Here is a 16,771-nt window from a genome sequence, read left to right on the forward strand (position 1 = left end):
TGTCTCAGACCACTTCCTGTTGCTTGCAAGTCGAGATGTAGGACGCTCGACTACTTCTCCAGCACCATGTCTGCCTATACACCACCATATCACACCATGGTAATAACAGACTAAACTGAAAATGTAAGCCACCACAATTAAATGTTTTTCTTTTATAAGACTTGTGGTTATGGTGTCTCTTCACAGTAGTAGAAACCCTAAAACACTTGCCATTTTAATAAAAAAAAAAAAAATCTGACCTATTTAACATGATTTTCAAGTTACATTTTAACCTGCTCTGAAGTCTGGCTCACTAGTGGTATGTTTATAGATGTTTGTCCCCCTGTATTTACACCATGACAAAGTTGATTTCCTGAAATGAGGTACTGTCTTGGAGACTTGCACTACTATTGATAATGACACATCCCACCTACTACTACATTACTTTGGTGCGTTCCAATGGCTTCCTCTTTAAAATCCTGCTTCTGCTTTTTGGACAAGCAAAGGAAAAACTAAATTCACCTTTGCCTCCAGAGTGAAATTCCCCACCCATCTTGCAAGCTTTGTTTCAATGGTTCCTGATTTGAACTGTGGGATAAATCTTAACTCTTTTTCCAGGTTACACACACTTGGTTCTATGTGAAGGATGTAGAGAAAGTTGTTTAAAGAAAAATATAGGCTTTTCCCTGCAAATTGTGGGCACCCTAGAGCAAAACTCTTAAAATTTTATAAATGACACCTGAATGGGGAGTCTTGGCTGAGCATTGTTTTCCACTCAGAATTGACACATTCTCTTTAGATGCTTGGCTGGAAAAAGTTGCAAGTGCAGCTCCATTTATTTTTTTCCCTTTTTAACAAAAAAAAAAAAGTATTATATGTATAGTTGTACAGTGTTAGGGAGGAATTGTAATTGAAGCATTTCTCCTGTTCATGGATCCTTCTCAATGCAACAGGCACTTCAACCTTGGTCAGCTGCCAGTGTCAACATTTGAAGTGCACCCCCCAAACACACTTTAAAAATTCTTACTCAACTAGTCACCCCTCTCCCCCTTTGCATATTATAATGTAAATGACCATGAAGGTGCCTCATCTCCATTGGTGATAAGCTCCTAAAATGCAAAGAACCTGTTATGAATATACAGTTTACAGTTTACAGTGTACCTTAAAACAAGCATAAGCTTCACAAAGGCTCAAGTCTCAGGACGGGACACAAAAACATGAATGGAAATATGAGTTCAGGCAAATTCAAATATACTGAAATATTGAGGAACCTTAAAAAATTAACTAAACTGAAAAGAAATGGCTAAAATGTTTTGTTAGTGATTGAAGAATCTATAATTTGCTTCAGTGTCATTATAAGGGAACCTAGAACCCTTTCCATAGAGAGGGAGAGAAGTACAGGGATGGGGGGATTTGAATGAGAATGTCCCCCATAGACTCATATTTTAATGTTTAGTTCCCAGGTAGGAGAACTGTTTGGGAAGGATTAGGAGGATTGGAGGTATGGCTTTGTTGGAATAGGTGTGGTCTTCTTGGAAGAAGTGTGTCACTGGGGATGGGCTTTGAGGTTGCAAAATCTCCCCAGGCCTAGTGTATCTGTCTGCTGCCTACAGATCAGGATGTAAAGCTCTCAGCTACTGCTTCAAGGGACATGCCCATCTGCTTCCCACAATGATGATAATGGACTAATCCTCTAACACTATAAGCAAGCCTTTAATTGAATGCTTAAAAAAATAAGAGCTGCCTTGGTCATGCTGTCTCTTCACAGCTATAGAACAGTGACTACAACAAGACAGGAGAGAGAAAAGGAGAAGGGGGGATTGAGATTGATTGATCAAGTAATTCATCCTTGGACACAGACTCTTCCTGGTGGAATGTGATGACTATGATGCACCAGAGTTTTACTCAAGTTTAATTCCTCATGGTAGTAGACTACAGATTTCAAATCCTCCAAAACCGACTGAAGAAGGAAAGTATGTATCTATGCCCAGGAGTTCAGAGTACTGTGTTATCTTTGGCCTTGCCTTTTTTTCTCTCTATGTATTTGACATTCCAACCATGGATGACAATACTTTTCCATAAACAGAAAGTGTTGGAAACAGAAAGTTGGTGCAAACAAATGAACAATGACAACAAAAACCTTTGGAAAGTCTAATCATCTTTTTACATAAAGCCTTCCAATGACTGTGAAAAGATTATAGTCCTTCCTCATAAGCAAATTAAAGTAGCATGTGTTTTAAGTCTTTTTGAAAGCAACTTTAGAAATGCTTTACAGTCAGTAGGGATATTTTCTTAATTTTAAATTTTTAACAGATTGTCTTCATTGAGATTGCAAAAAAATATATTTATGGCCAATATTTTGTAGCCATTATTGATTTTGTACCTATGCAGTTGGGTTCATGTTGACACAAAGACATGTTACTACTGACCTACATTTTCTCTTACTTGTAAGAAATTCTAAAATAAAGTTCACATTCTTTGTACATATTACAAAGAAGAATGCTTTACCCATGTTTGTCTTTGGACAAGATAAAAATCTTTATTTACAAATGCTCTGTTTCTCTAAGTGAACAAAGAGGGAAACGTTTGGATTAAAATATGTTAAAAGCACAGAAAACAAAAACAAATTCTGGTTTTTAAAAAAATCAAGAGAACCTGGTGATGATGTTCAAAAACTCAAAAGCAATAGGAGTCAGCCACAAGAGACTAGGATGTGGAAAACAACCACAAGAGGTCTAGAACACATAGGGAGCAGGTATATCAAACTTCCCCAAGCCCTCTGCCTCTGCTGATTTTGTTTCAGAAGTTAATAAGCAGCTCAGGAATGTCCACATTATAGTCTTACTTCTAATTGTTTCATATAACAATAGCCTTTTATTTACTAATACAAAATCAGATGAGAGATTTCTTCCATCCAGAAAACATATTAGGCAAACTCCCTGCTCTAAGGGGCTGGCAGTTGTAGGAGTAGATACAACTTAGGAGGCACTGCTAAAATATAGGCAACGTTCTCTTGTAAGCTGGTACTTAAAGCTGTATTTTATTCCTTTCTATGTACAGAGAAAGTTCCCTGGATCCGCAGTGAAGAATAAGTTACGGCACCTTCCTGGTCCATGGGCCAAAATAGTGTTTCTGTTCCTCTTTCAATGATGAGGCATGTTTTCTCATTATTCACCAGAAATCCTCAGTAAATGGCACTAGAAATATGACAATAGGAAAGATGTGAGAGCATTGCTAAGAAACCCTAGAAGCTTTGTAACCTTGCCTATAGATGCTATACATTGGATGGCTTTTGAAATCCTTGTGCATTCAAGCTGGTTCATTCTTGTATCCTGTACATTTTTCTGAAGGCTGTGTGGCAGAAGGCTGGCTTGTGAGAAGGGAGTGCTTATAAGGAGAATTTCCCACAGGTGAATCTTGAGGACGCTGCACTCATTCCTCCTACCATGTCTCTTATGCTTCTTGAGTCTTCATGCTTCCCAGAGGTCCCAGGATCACCATAGTGGATGTATCTTTGAGGGGTCTGGATTTGCTGAGCTTTTATCAGTTCCCTGCAATCAGAGGGGACAGGCATGGGTAAATTCTTCCCTAGTTAGAGGTAGTATTTATTTATTTATTTATTTATTTATTTATTTATTTATTTATTTTTGGTTTTTCGAGACAGGGTTTCTCTGTGTAGCTTTGCGCCTTTCCTGGAGCTCACTTGGTAGCCCAGGCTGGCCTCGAACTCACAGCGACCCGCCTGGCTCTGCCTCCCGAGTGCTGGGATTAAAGGCATGCGCCACCACCGCCTGGCTAGAGGTAGTATTTATACTCACAGCTAGTCGCTCTTTTTATTTCAGTTTTACAAAGTCAAGCCCGAGCTATATGCAGAATAGAAGAATCAGTTCGAATGATTCTTACTATCATTAAAAAGTTTTATACATGCATTGTTCATAAATCACCTTTAACATTAAAATTCTAAGTGAACAACTCTTTAGTCAAAATATAAGAACTGTGAGAGCAATAAACCACAGATCTTATTGAAACACAGTTAATCATTTTTATCAGATATACATACATACTATATATATTATATATATAATATATATATTCAGTGGTTGTTTTCACTCATCAGTGACAGGTTGAATCATTACAGGAGAAATCATACAAAGCATGAACCATTTAATAGCTAATCCTTTACAGAAAAAGTTTACCACCAATTAGTCTAGACCAGCAGTTCTCAACCATGGGTCATGACCCCTTTGGGGGCCAAATGACCCTTTCATAGGAGTCACCTAAGACCATTAGAAAACACAGATATTTAATTAAAATTCATAACAGTAGTTATGAATTCGTAATTAGTTATGAAGTAGCAATGAAAATAATTCTATGGTTGGGGGTCACCACCACATGGGGATCTGTTTTAAAGGGTCTCAAGCATTAGGAAGGTTGAGAGCCACTGTTCAGACAGTTTCAAGACGCCATCTGCCCTGTCTATCTCTATGATCTCTATGATCATTTGCATTCACTATGACAGTCACTTGTACCTCCAGCTTAGGCTCACAGAATATGTATACACACTTTCGCAGAGATTTGCATCTTTTTCAACAACTTATATGGGTATTTTGTAGTTTACTACCTGACACAATGAAACTCAAAAAGAGCAAAAACTATGAAGTGGTTTATTGGGAATAACTGATTACCTGCCTAAAGGCTGAGAGTCTCTGCAGCTCAGAACCAAAACACGGGTTTAGTGACCATTCAAGCTTTCAAGTGAATCCTTCCAAGATGGGCTGCAGCTAAACAAAGTTGGACTGCTAGGCAAATGTCAAGCAAGGATCATATTTCATTTTCTTTTTATTTTCAATAGTGCACATATGACGCAATAATCAACTAAGAATTCCTTTAAAATTCTACTTAAACATCATTGCATGACCTCTTCCAACCACACCAAACTAATTCCTGTTTGTTTGCTGAAGGAATAAATCAATAAATGAATACGAGTTTACATCAACCAGAAATGAGATTGCCTCCTTTGCTCAGAAAAACATAATCCTCTACATATATTATCAGGATTCGATGTCTGCCTTCTGTCCTTGCAGCTTAGTGCTTTCTAAAGAAGTTCTCTGTTCACCTAAGATCCTAAAACAGACTTCTACTTGGCTAAGATTATATTAGGTGACCAGCAAGCAGCTACTTTGATACTTGCTGTCCCTCAGAGTCCAAGGACTCCCTTATCACTGGGGTTTCTTTGTATTCTTTCCTCTTGCTTCCTTTGCATTACCTGGACTTCTCTCAAGCTGCCTAGTCACAGAGCTGCAGAGTCCCACACCATAAAACACAGGCTCTGCCTACAAGAAGCCTGGCAGTGTGCTAAGTCTGATGATGTAGAATGTGCATAGACTTGAATCCATAGACACCCATCAGTCCAGTCAGACCACTGTGAGTTGTTCAAACAGACCCTTTCTTGACTCCAACAACCAACTGTACCTTTCCAGTGTGGCTATCTTGGACTTCTCCAAGTTCAGTTGCTTCTGGAGTTCCTCTGTTTTCTCCATAAAGGGCCGGAGAATTCGACTTCTGGCCAGAGCTGCTGCTGAAGGTCTCTGCTCTGGATCAGGGTGGATCATGTTCTAAAGATAGATTTAGGGCCATGGAAGAAAACAGAAGATAGAGGCAGCATCTCCCCATTTAAGCCAACTTCAGTTCAACATCTGCTGAGTGTTGTGAAACTGCTTTTCCTCAGTGAAAGCTTTGTTCCATCTTGAACAGAAGGATCACCCATGTCTGGTAACATCATTTGTCTGTACTTATGACTTGGATTTAATTGTCGTGTTTGAAAGCTAGCTGGTTTGCTGATTTACTAGTCTAACATTTTAATTTTAAAGGGAAAAACTGGAGCTATGTCCAAGTTATAAGAAAGGCCAAGACCAAAACCCAATTCACTCAACTTAGTTCCAAGTTCACCCAATTCAGTTCAGAGTACTTTCCACTGCATTGTACTCCTTTATCCCTTAATAACTCTGAAATACTTATCTCCAGGCAGAGGAGATCTGTAGCCTAAGGTGACTTGCATATTGTGGGTATTAGCCTGTGATTAATATATCAGCATCTCTATGTATGTAATTAATGGTGTCACAGGATGACAAATACACTGAACTTTCCCTATTTGGGATCCACGTTCAGAGCAAGCACCACCATTTACTCTATAACTATACCAAAGTTCATTTTATCTGAAATCCAGGATAATGCTAATCTCTTTCTGGGCATGTTGTGAGGGTTAAGTCAATTAACATAAATTATATGGTATACGTAGCACAGGGCTAGCGTTTAAGCACCTAGTAAATACGAACTAAATCTAAGGTTCATTTATACATGAGATATATGTGTATATATACATATATGAGTGAATGAATGATTAGGCTATCAGCAAAGGAACAAAGGAAAGGTTTTCCTCTTTCCAGGACAGAAAAATAGAAGTAGAAGGAAGAATCAGTAACTACATTTGAAATTTGTAGGTCAAAAATAGAACTCTAATGTTCAAGGAAGTAGGTATTTCTAAAGCAATGTTAGGGACCCTAACCAACCTTGTTTTCTAACCCATGAATTTTTTGAGGAGGTGGGCAGACTCTAAACTTCTTGATAAGGTTGTTGAGGTCTGTTTTGGGTGCTGTTTGTTGTGTTTTGTTTTTGAAGCTCTCTGTGTTCCAATCTAATACTCCCCTTTGTTATCCTTATGCATACTTATCTATAAAAACAAATATCACAAATTTTTCAATTGACATTGTACCTTTTCCCCAATACCTCAAATGGGTGGTATTGCCAACTACCAAAAGTTGCTTATACTTTTAAAGATATTCATGAAATGATTCTTTTAGAAAATTTTGTCATCATTGGCCATTGACAACAGTGCATACCCTGATGGTGGAGGGGAAAGACGAGGCTGGAATTTAGAATTACCAAATATTAACTGAATACAAGAGCCCCTCTGAGTTTGAGTTTCCTCTGCTGCAGAAAGATGTGCCACCTGCCATTTTGAGGAGGTTGCTAGGAACAAATAAAAAGTGTCCACATGAGGGTATTGTAGAAGTTAGGTTTCCATAAGAAGTTTCAATCTGGGGCTGGAGAGATGGCCCAGTGGTTAAGAGCACTGGCTGCTCTTCCAGAGGACCTGAATTCAACTCCCAGAAACCTCATGGTTGCTCACAACCATCTATAATGAGATCTGGTGCCCTCTTCTGTCCTGCAAGCAGACATGCAGACAGAACACTGTGTACATAATAAATAAATAAATCTTTAAAAACAGTTTCAATGTGCCCTGTCGTATCTGAACTTCCTACTTCCTCCTTCCTCCTTCATGTTCACACATGACCCTAACCAAATTCATATTTACCTACCCCCCGCTCCACAACCACCACACTTGTCATCACACTTAAAATACAGATGTTTCATCTTCATTTCATCTCATAAGAGGTGTCACCTTGAGTAGACCATAAAAGTCATCTGAGAGCTCCTGGACAACGTCTGGAAAGTTCCCCTTGCGGATATGATGCCACATGTCACCATTAATGGGTAATGACTCTGCTCCTGCAGCCATTGCAATCGTTAACCCCAAGGCGAATATGTCTGCTTTGGGAAGGTATTGATAATTCTACAAAACGGAAGACAGGAAGACCAGTTAGTCTGCCAAGCAGAGTGAGTCTAAGATGTGATGGGCAGAGGTCTGATTATACATAAGCTCTCAATGCCATGGCATAGTTATATTTACTGTAGTTGATGGTTTATACCTAAGAAGCTAAAGGGAACATAAACAAACCTTAGTAATATTGCTGAGCCCTGAAAGCCTAGGGTAGAATCTCAGCATCATTTTGCTCTGTCAGATTCACTGAGGCTTAATTAGCTGATCATAAGAAAAGACTTTTTCCCCTGAAGGAAGTTATAGTCTTGCTAGATCAGACTCAACAGGAATCCTAGAAGATGGGCAACCACTAACAGTCATTTTAGTGATCAGAGCTGGTGGGTTATCAAGAAGATAACACGATAAAGACAACATGACCATGAAGAGAGGGTTTCCTTTCTCTTATGCAACCCACTAGGCTAAGAATTCTAAGAAATACTAGAAAAAGTGAGAGACCTTTAGAAGGAACTATGTAAATATTGATTCATTGTTGATGGTGATAACATTCCTATGCTTTGGGGGAATTTCTTTACTGTATTTGATTTCTATTCTGAATGGAAAAAGAGACTTTATTAGTTTGAATTACAGATATATACTCTTCATTTGGGGCACCATGAGCCTTCATCTGAGAGTCAAACAGTTGAATGAATTATAAAATTCATTGCACATTTGTAGTCTCAGCTTCTTGGGAAACTAAGGACAGAAGGCCACAAGTTTGCGGCAGCCATATTGGACAACATAGCAAGATTCTGTGTCAAAAAAATTTTTAAATGACAAAAAAAAATGATTTCCCCTCCCATTTCCTTAACTTATACCTCTTGCAAGATCTCCTTAGCCAAGAAGCGAATATCTCCTTCTTCCACTTTGGGCTTCCTGATGGATGTCACATGGCCCAGGTCACCTTTTAAAAAGGAAAGAGAGGCTGTTTTAAAGAACATGGCTTTCTTGAAGATGGAGTAAATGTAGTCATCAGCTTAATTACAGAGTAATATGCAGATGGGGTAGAAACAGACTCACCAATTTTATATATCACGTTGGCAGAGAGAAACCAGTCAGCCTCACTCTCAGCCTCTTCTGGGCCTACAGGAGAGTCACTCTGCATCTTACGACAAATGAAGATGTTACCTGAAAAAAAATAGAATAGACATAAGTAACGATTTCTGAGCTCCCACTGCACAAAGAGCCTTTCATGGCCATGACCTTGCAGCTTTTCTCCTTTGGTGTGGTTGTGGAATGACTACTAATCTTTGAATTTTAATTTTTCTATATAATCTTTCTCTGTGTGTATGTGTGTGTCACGCTCAGATTCCCTATCTCTGTCTTACTGTATAGCTCTGGATAGCCTACAACTCATTATGTAGGTCAGGCTGGTCTTGGACACACAGGGATCAGCCTACATCTGCCTCCTGGGTGCACATATGTGGCTCTATGTAATTAATCTCTTACATCAGATCAGAACAGCCAGTGATGGATGGATAACACTTGTCTAAGTTGAACTGACCTCATATAGTCCCCATCCTCTGAAGAGCATGGTTACGTGCTATCTCAAAATAAATAAAACCCATAAAATAATAACTTCTCCTTAGGTTTCACACTGGAAAGTGATAAACACATTCATTCTGTTCACTCTGATCAGGGCTGACTTAGAGAAAATACAGTACTAGTTACAAACACAATCAGAATGTAGTTGACACACTGTCAGTTTTCTATATGGTGAATTAAACATCTAGTTTTATATTTTTGCTCTATAGGAGAAAGTGTCTTTTCCCCTTGTGTCCCCTAACTCGAGGAGGAAATGGTTAAAGATATTTGAGTTTGCTAGGGGAAATGAATGGAAGAAAGTAATTCTTCCAGACAATACTATCTTTGAGAGTGAAGGTACGTACACAGGTGCACATTTTCACGATGGTAGATAAAATAGACAAACTACAGAAGGAATATAGACAGAAAAAAATACTAACTGGGTTTGATGTCCAGGTGTACCATGCCAAAGTTGTGGATGTACTTAAGTCCCAAGGAGACCTGGAGGAGGATGTCTTTGAGTTTGGGCTCCTGGAAGTGATTGCCAGATGCAGCATTTTCAGATATCGCGGCCTGCAAGCTCCCACCTGGGCAGGAATTGTAGAGAACAAGCCGACAAAGAAACAGATGTGAGGCTCACAGGCAGAGAAGGCATAGGAGATGATCATGAGAGACTTGAACAAATCTCAGTTCCGTGTCAGCACAAAGCACACAGTATCAGTCCCAGGACGGTGCCATAGATGTTAGGATTTCAGGACTTTGAAAGAAGAAATTAAGATTCTAGGTTCTTAACATATGGCCAGAGATATAATATGTAACTCCCTACCTCAGGTATGTGACAACTAACGTTTTAAGAGTTCTACCTAATTATTAGCCATAAGACAATCAAGCCAACTTGGGTAGTTACCGTTGGTGTTTAAATCGATCCCATGTCAAAGTCAGACTAGTATTTAAAGAGCATTAGTAATTTCACTGTGACTCTTATTCCATTAATGATAGATCATAGTTAGAAGCTTAATGGTTGTGACTCAAAGAAAATTTAAAAGCTCTTTATTTGCCTGAATCCTGTTTCAACCCCAGTATTTGTACATTGGGTGTAGACTATCTTGATTTATCTTTGTCATCAACAAAATGTAAGTCCTGAGTCCATATGCCACACCTGGACTTGGACACTCACCCTAAGGTGTTAGATAGTTTCTGAAAACTTTGTTTAATGAATTAGAGTCCTGGCTCCCATTAGCAGGTCCAAAACTACCATCCAGTTTGCAACAGAAGGGTCTAAAATAATAGAGTGTTAAGAACATCTGTACTTAAATGCATCCCATGTAAACATTAAAGGCCAATTTGTCATGCTAAAATAAGTACATTTAGTAAGAAAAACCCACCCCTTTTCAACACACACACAGAGATAGCAAAAGGTTATTTCTCTAGGAATCTTAGAAGAATTTGTGTATGGAAAGCAAATACTTTCAATTTTGTTTAAAATGAAGTTACTGTGAAATTGAATTTGTAGGTGAGGTTATTACATGTAAACAAGGAGGAGGGGCCTGCATCCAGGAGAACTCTACTGACTGCAGCCAGCCTGGGCATTCCTACATGGGAATCTAATTTTCTGAATTAGATGTTTACCCTGGCGACAGAGAAAGCAAGTAAGTCAAGGACCTCTGTCAGAACATGGTTCAAGAATGGAGTCATGTGAGAACTCTGAGTAATTGTGAGAAAACTCCAAGAAAACAAGAGTCTTGTGACCTCAGTTTCTTCAAAACACAGACTTGTTCTTGGAGTGTGTTTTCAAGCTCCTTTCAGGTGTAGCGGATAGGAGTGAGTTTACTTCAGCTGCTGTTATTCATGTGCCTCTATGGAAAACATGTTTTGCCATGTGCAGCTTGTCCTTGTGATTATAAATCAAAAGCACTTTACCCCTTGGCAAAAAGAACACCTTTAAAAGGTACTTGTTTTCCTCTCTGCCAACAGGATCTAAAAATATCAAAACAAAATAAAGAGCAAATAACTTCTAACAATAAGATGTAAAAAGCAGGTTAAAAATTCAATGGAATATTTTATTCAGACTTGCATATCCTCACAATACCATTTTATAGTGCTGTCGGTAATATTGGTAATTTTCTACTGACAGAGTTGTTCCTTGTTTAGTGAAAAAATACAACCATGTATGGCATTCCACAGTGCATGCTGACCCTGACCCTGATGTGTCATAGTATTCTAACAAGTAGGATCAGGAGTTGGCTTTATGGAATTTCAATGACAGAAGATGTCAAATGCACAAATATTGTCATTACAGAGAGATAAATAATCAAACTCCAAATCAGTTGAAATCCTGGGGGCTGTTGAATCTGTTGGAGACATTTTAGCTGGCTAGGCTCATCCAGAGGTGACTTTCAAGGCATCTTGACAAGGATCAAGGAGAAGGAGAGGACATCTGATTGGTTCAGGCTTAAGATGGACAACAGGGAAAATTCTATGACAGTGGGTCTCTACTAATAGTCATCTAATATATATGTGTAAGACTCCAAATCATGTATGGTGTCACCTAAATTAAAATCACAACTGTCCATGCCCCAGTCTGACTGCTTTGATGTTAGGAGATGAGCAATGGGAGGCCTGGGATGAAAAGAATGAAATGAGAGGGAAGGAAAAGTAGGGGGTGGAGCCAAGGAAGGAGGAGGAAGGAGGTCTTGGAAAGGCTCCACCTGTAAGAATTGCAAATTGCGAAATCAGTTACATCACTGAATGATCACCCTGTGGAGGCAATGGGTCAGTATGATGAAACAACTCCCTGTAACCTGTAACCTACCTACTTCTAACCTGAAGGCCACTGCCTGGTTTTTAAAGTCCTATATACTATCCCTATCTTTTACCTTGCTGATATTATTTCTTACCACAAGGATCACCCATGTTGGGTCTCCTACTGTCTGTTAGGTTAGACCCACTCTCAGTTCTTTGCCTTTAGCCTGCCTGATGCTCCAACAACCGGATGCCTTCCCTCTGATTTCCTAAACTCTAGTAATTCTTCTGCAAGCTCTAATTCAAGTACTGTCTCCCTTATGAAATCTGGAGCTGATCTAATTTTTATTATGCATCAGGTATTGAGTCTCTGGTAATATTTCACATGTGCTGTTGTCAATTCTCAAATTACTTCTGTAATAACTATTACCATCCATTTATGCACTAATTTTGAGTGACATTCCAGTAATTAATTATACAAGCAGTAAGCATCAGAGTTGGGCTGTAAAACCAAGTCTTCTCAACTTGAATACCGAGGCCCCTTCCAGTACCCTGTCCTATTTCCCTCTCTGCTTCTTTACCCATGTCTGTACCAGACAGCTTTGCACCAGATTGTCAGTTATGCAGTTCTTCTGACAGAATGAGTGGAGCAAAGCATCTTGAAGGACTTTTCTATCCATCTCGGTCTCAGGTATTACTCTACCTAGAGTTTAGCAGAGTGTCAGCCTTAAAGAAGGCATGCAAATGCTGGAATGAAGTAAAAGGTGATTGTGATTGAAGCAACCTCCCCATCTTGCCAGTTTTGAGGTTTGGGGAACTTTTTCACTGACTCTGCATCATATTAACATTTTACTGCATTAGTTAATTTTTGTTATTTCATATCTGTGCTAACAGCAAAAAAAATCATGGAAATCAAACCAATTTTCCTTCTAGAAAGGGGGGAGGAGAAAAAAGTAGGGAGCTTCAGGTTTTAATACAAGGGAATTGGGAAGAAAAGGTGATTAAGAAAAGCCTTAATCAAGCATAGAGAAAGGCTGCACCTCCCCAAAGACTAAGAACAAAAGGGGGTGATAATGAGCTTAGAAGAGGGAAAAAAAGACAAGGCCTGCAAAGACCATAGGTTAAGGCTAAAAAAAAATTTCTATAAGGAAACAATAAGAGAAATGCCAAGTTGTTGTTTAGCAAGATGTGTGTGTGTCATTCCCTGGCCTTTCACAATATTATCTACTCACTTATTTGCCTCCTACTGAAGTTTTGTTACCAATCACTATACTCCAAGGCCAGGCCGGACAACTATACCTGGGGCCTTCAAGTGTGCACTAAAAGTACCTGAAGACAGACAGAGACACTCAACCTGGCTGGGGTAAGGAGGATTTTCAAATGGTCTATGGTCAGAGTATATCTTGCTGGCCCTAAAATTAGGGCAGATTTTACTCAATTTGTGAAAAATACATCTGAAAGCACCAAGTTTGGTCACAGCACTTTTCTCATTGCCTGTACTGTGGTGAGAACAATTAAGATCAAAGGTTTGAAGCAGCAAAAGATACGAAAGACCTGTAAACTCAGAGATCCATGGAAAAATAGGTGAAATAGTTAAAGCCTTTACTAAACCAACTATAACTAGGAACCTTTATTCCAACATTCCCCCAAATGATATAGTTTATGCTATTCCAGGTACCTGGCAGATGGTAACAGAATTATTTAAACTAGTATGGTAACTTTTTTCTTTTAATATAAGATAAAACTGTGAAGGGATTAATAGCATTTTTATATGAGCTATACTAGCTTTGTGTGAAACATACACACATACACACATACACACACACACACACACACACACACACACACACACACACACACACTCCTCTTCAACACTATTCTTATCTCTGCTTCCAAGCACAAGCATCTTCAGTGTGACTCCAGTGTGTAAAGGCTTAAACTGGGAGGAGGTAGATTTATTTACAAAGATTTAAAAAGTTAAAGTTAAAAAGTTCATCCCCCTTCTCTGTATTAATCTACATACTTACCATTACAGTATTCATTCTGAATGACCACGTGATCGTCCTCTGCCCATGAAGAATAGTAGCGTACCACATGGGGGTGATGGCCAAGCACTGCATGAGCATAAACTTCATGCAAATCCAAACTCCCAAGGGACAAAAAAGCATTTAGAAAAATTAATTGAGATAATATAGATTAAAAGATTTTTTAAGGGAATCATGGGAGGCATTAAAAATAACAGAATATTTTTTCTAGGGCCTGCTGTATGCTTAGTATTTTATCTACTCAGTCTTTTTAGATTCTTGGTAAGATACATTGGAAAACATGATAAGAGTGAGTGACTGGTCCAAGGTGAAACTGGCAGACCTAAGAGCAGAACTTTGGTCAACCTGGTACCAAAGTTCGTGCTTTATTCATTGAACATGGCATATAGAGCGGTACCTCATGTGCTCACTCTCTCAAGAGCAGAAATGCTTTGGGTCTTAATTTCATTGCATCACAGTACACATTGCATCGTGTTATGCCTATTATAATAAGAAGGCCATCACACACTTGATTGTAGACACTCTGATGGAACTATCTCCTCCATGAAGACTAGATAGTCATTAGTGCCATTATCAAACTCAGCCAATCTGATGGATTATAGGGGAAAGCCTTGGGAGACATATGCATAGTGCAAAAGAAAAGCTTATTCTGTCCTTGACTGACATCAATATAAAAACAAAAGCCTGTAGTATCTGGCTCAGCATGGTCAGTGTGGATGAAAGGAGCCCACGAAAGCATTACTCAATCTGAAAATAGGTTTTTCCTTATATCATAGGAAAGGATGAACAGTTAGTTCTGGGAGTTAAATATCAACATTCCTAATAGTTTTTCTTTGAAAAAAAGTATCAAACTTCACTACCAAATGAAGTAGTAGTACATGTACTGGGTAATTTTACTGTCAACTGGATATAAGTTGGAGCCACCTGGGAAGAGGGAATGTATAAATCAGATAGGCCTATAGCCATGTCTGTGAGAGGTTGTTTTGCTTGATATTTGGTGTGAGGGCCCAACCCACTGTGGGAGGTACCAACTTTAGACAAGTAGAAGAAAGCAGGCTGAGAGCAAGCCAGTAAGCAGTGTGCCTTCATAGTTCTGTCTCTGCCCTGACTTCTTTCCATGATGGATTGTGACCCAGAAGCATAAAATGAAATAAACCTTTTCCTCCTCCACAAATTGCTTTTCATCTTGGTGTTTATTATAGCTGCAAAAGGTAAAGTAGAAGAGTTCAAAGTAGAGATAAACTACTGATAGCATTTCCTGTCTGACAGTATTTCAGATGAACATAAATAGGTACCAGGAGACCATTCCAAAATCCAATTCATTAGAATGGCAGTAAGATCAGTAGACAGAAAAACTAAGAAATTAAAATAACAATGGTATGCATGGGGTAGTGCATGCTTTTAATCCCAGTGGAGGCAGGCAGATCTCTGAGTTCAAGGCCAGCCTGGTCTACCTAGTGGGTTCTAGGCTAGCCAAAGTTAAATGGTGAGCTCCTATAACTACAAACAACAACATGATCTAAAGTTATCATGCTCTATTCCAGGAAGTGCCACTGGTGTTCTGGACAATTCAGTAAAGCTATGAATGTAAAATGACATCCATCCAATGGTGGAGATAAATTTAAAATCAAGCAAATGGGGTGTTTTCATTAATATCGGTGGTGCTCTTTTTAAAACTATTTTAAGAATCAATACAGTATCAAGTCCAAGTTTGTTCGTCCAGTGCTTTTCTTAGGTACTCACTCATTTGATACTCCTGAGAATGGTTTTGTAGAGCGCTTTATTGCATAAACACATCCATCCAGCCTCTTAATGCACTTGTAGACTGTACCAAATTCCCCAACCCCAATTTTTTCTACCTCCAAGAATTCTTTTTCATAGCGGGAAGCCATGTTAGTTTCTCGTAGAACACTTCTCTAAAATATTTAAAAAAGAGAGAGGGAATAAGTTTCCCTATATACCATGAGCAATAAAACAGAGCTATATTACATTTCCTAAATTTCTTTTTAAAATGTGAGGCAAATGCAATGGGTTCTCTTTATGTTGGTAATCGTGGTAGCAAAGAGTTTTGCCAATGGCTGGCCATGCCTGTGTCCTTTGTAACCCTGCATACAAGTCAGTACTGACCCTGGTCACATTGTTTTAAGTGTTCTTTCCTCCGTCTGGTCAGACTGTTCTGATGGGAGACCCACAGCTTCTGAAGCACAGAACTACTGTCCTCAGCTAAAGGATGTAAAGCATGTTCAGAGCAAGCACAAACAATACCAACACCTCCTTTATCTACCTTTATTAAGGCTTGGGTGCTGAATTTCCACCTCAAGTTGAATAAATTTTCTTGTTTCAGTTTGTTTTCATAGAAGTCTTAGTCTGGGAAACAACATTGTCGAATGGATTAATCCATCACATGTGCTCAGCATTACCTCCCCTTAGTGGCCAGCTGTTAATATCACTCATTTTCCAACTTGTAAATCAACCCAGGGAAATCACTGAACTCCTCAGTTTTCTGTCTCCAAGATGAAGATCATAACAATGATTCCTCAGGGTACATTAATATTATGTGATAATATATATACAATGTTTTATTACATGTGTCATTGCACATATGTTTATGTATATATATTTTGTATATAATGTGTTGATACAATATATATCAACATATCACAGTTATCTTAGTATAATGTAAACACATGGAAATTTTACAGTCTAGTATCATGATCAAAATCTCTACTACACATGAATCTAAATTTAACATGATTTCTCTCCCCAACGTCATCTTTTTTAATGCCCCAATTAGCAAGAATGTTTCTCATCTAACTTTAGCAAA

At 38.7% G+C, this 16,771-nt stretch overlaps 1 protein-coding gene across 3 annotated transcripts in view; it reads right to left on the reverse strand.

Annotated features, from left to right (window-relative positions):
• Wee2 (WEE2 oocyte meiosis inhibiting kinase) overlaps positions 1 to 16,771 on the reverse strand; it is a 32,310-nt gene that overhangs the window by 2,269 nt on the left and 13,270 nt on the right. The window contains exons 5-13 of one of the 3 annotated variants that reach the window (XM_076566444.1): positions 15,691 to 15,863; positions 13,930 to 14,048; positions 9,601 to 9,747; positions 8,657 to 8,764; positions 8,455 to 8,540; positions 7,442 to 7,612; positions 5,452 to 5,594; positions 3,425 to 3,530; positions 2,831 to 3,176 (exon numbers count right to left, since the gene is read on the reverse strand). In XM_076566444.1, coding sequence (XP_076422559.1) covers positions 3,147 to 3,176; positions 3,425 to 3,530; positions 5,452 to 5,594; positions 7,442 to 7,612; positions 8,455 to 8,540; positions 8,657 to 8,764; positions 9,601 to 9,747; positions 13,930 to 14,048; positions 15,691 to 15,863 — 1,083 coding nt within the window. In that variant the 3' untranslated portion in view covers positions 2,831 to 3,146. Of the gene's footprint in view, positions 1 to 2,830; positions 3,177 to 3,424; positions 3,531 to 5,451; positions 5,595 to 7,441; positions 7,613 to 8,454; positions 8,541 to 8,656; positions 8,765 to 9,600; positions 9,748 to 13,929; positions 14,049 to 15,690; positions 15,864 to 16,771 lie in introns of those variants that run through there. The other 2 variants (XM_076566445.1, XM_076566446.1) reach the window with 2 other exon arrangements.

Source organism: Peromyscus maniculatus, chromosome 3 (assembly GCF_049852395.1).
Source record: "Peromyscus maniculatus bairdii isolate BWxNUB_F1_BW_parent chromosome 3, HU_Pman_BW_mat_3.1, whole genome shotgun sequence".
Classification (NCBI taxonomy): Eukaryota; Metazoa; Chordata; class Mammalia; order Rodentia; family Cricetidae; genus Peromyscus; species Peromyscus maniculatus.